General features: G+C 38.7%; 1 protein-coding gene across 1 annotated transcript in view; it reads left to right on the top strand.

Annotated features, from left to right (window-relative positions):
• LOC106873889 (protein-glucosylgalactosylhydroxylysine glucosidase) overlaps positions 1-1930 on the top strand; it is a 19553-nt gene that overhangs the window by 12160 nt on the left and 5463 nt on the right. The window contains exon 6 of the mRNA XM_052972005.1: positions 498-598. Coding sequence (XP_052827965.1) covers positions 498-598 — 101 coding nt within the window. The remainder of the gene's footprint in view (positions 1-497; positions 599-1930) is intronic.

Raw genomic sequence — 1930 nt, 5'->3', positions numbered from 1 at the left:
ATATATATGTATGTATATATATATATATGTGTGTGTGTGTGTGTGTGTGTGTGTGTGTGTGTGTGTGTGTACATATATATGTACATATATATATATTTACATATACATCCTCCTATCACACACCTACACCGGCACTTATACAAACATAGGCATATCCGTATATATGAAGGGAACGTGTGCACAAAAGTCGCACTTATGCACCGGACATAGTCTTACACTCATATACATACATATATACATGCACATATATACACACGCACACACATATACATATAAAGTATATACATACATACACATATACTCACACACGTACACATTCACACAATTAAAAAGAAAAAAGAAGAAATGAAAAAATATATATATTTGTGAGTGTATGTGCATGTACGTATACATGCTTGTGTGAGTGTGTACGTTTGTTGACGTTATGAACGCAGGAGGTTTATGTCTATGTATTGTGAGAATATGTTTATCCACAGCGGTGTGTGTTTTACTTTCAGGTACTCAAGTGAAACAAGCGGATGTCATTCTTCTTGGTTTTCCACTGATGATGGAAATGTCAAAATCTGTAAGATTCAACGATCTGGTCAAATACGAAGCGGTAAGATTGCTTGAGCTTGATTAATTTGGGATTCGATGATACATATCAACACAGCACAAGCATTAAACCATTCACTATTACTATGTATATCAAGGCTGGCAGAATCGTTAGCACGCTGGACAAAATGCTTAGCAGTATTTTGCCCGTCGCTACGTTCTGAGTTCAAATTCTGCCGAGGTCGACTTTGCCTTTATCCTTTCGGGGTCGATAAATTAAGTACAAGTGAAATATTTGGGTCGATGTAATCGAATATCCCCCTTCCCCAAATTTCAGGCCTTGTGCCTATAATAGAAAGGACTATTACTATGTATCTTCAAACAAACACGCACACACACACACTCTCACACACACACTCTCTCACACACACACACACTCATACACACGCATACACCCACGCTCATACATAAATTCATTCATATACATACACTCATGCATATTCATACATTCAAGCATATTCATACACATCATAGTTTTAACGTCCACACTTCAACGCATGCATGAATCAGAGAAAAGTTATTGAAGCCGATTTTCTACGGCTGACGGTCTTTCTGTTGTCAGCCGTCACTTGTTTCCAAGCAAGAAAATAGTTCCATTCGTCTTCCAAAGGACGAACAGCTCAGAGACCGTTTTGTAAAAGAAACAAAACAAATGACACCATTTACCTATCTTTAATTATCAACAATCCATCTGCTTATTTAAATGTTAACTTGATTTAATTCAAAAGTTAAATCTTCATTCCAATTCACCCGAGCATCTTTCTGTGGTAAAGCACCGTTTCTTATTATTGTTAATTTTACTGTTGAACTCCTTTTGTTATTTCGTTGCTAAAAACTTCGTTTTTCTGCATTGTCACAGAACTGTTAACGTTTCCCCTACCCGCTGCTTGAGGCGGGGGTGGATATTTAAATTTTGCAAAAAAAATGGAGAACAGTAATATTTAAAGCATTAAAAGCACAAGGCTAGACATAGTACAGAAAGAACAAGTAGAAAAGTGTCTAAAGCCCATCTGGCAAGGCATAGCATACTTTGCCAGAGGCAAAAGATTTGCAACAGTAGAGGTGCGGCTCGAATCTGAGGATTTAACCAAGCAACACTCAACTACCCCACGGAAAACGCATGAAGTGATACTCCTACCAACGTACCTTGAAAGACGTACCTCCAAGGTGAAGGTAAGAGAAATTCCACCAAAGGTCGACGTTGCCTGGCTCGTGGCTGCGATCGTTCTAGGCTTGGAGGGAAAAATAACAATCCTGCAAGGCACCAAAATTAAACAACAAAACTAGCAGGGGCAGGGATTAGAGATGCTAATCCAGGCTGCCCCTGTGGACCTCA

This window comes from Octopus bimaculoides, chromosome 11 (genome assembly GCF_001194135.2).
Source record: "Octopus bimaculoides isolate UCB-OBI-ISO-001 chromosome 11, ASM119413v2, whole genome shotgun sequence".
In the NCBI taxonomy this organism is placed as follows: domain Eukaryota; kingdom Metazoa; phylum Mollusca; class Cephalopoda; order Octopoda; family Octopodidae; genus Octopus; species Octopus bimaculoides.
Note: the sequence above shows the minus strand (reverse complement) of the source record. Positions and strands in the feature narration are given on the sequence as shown.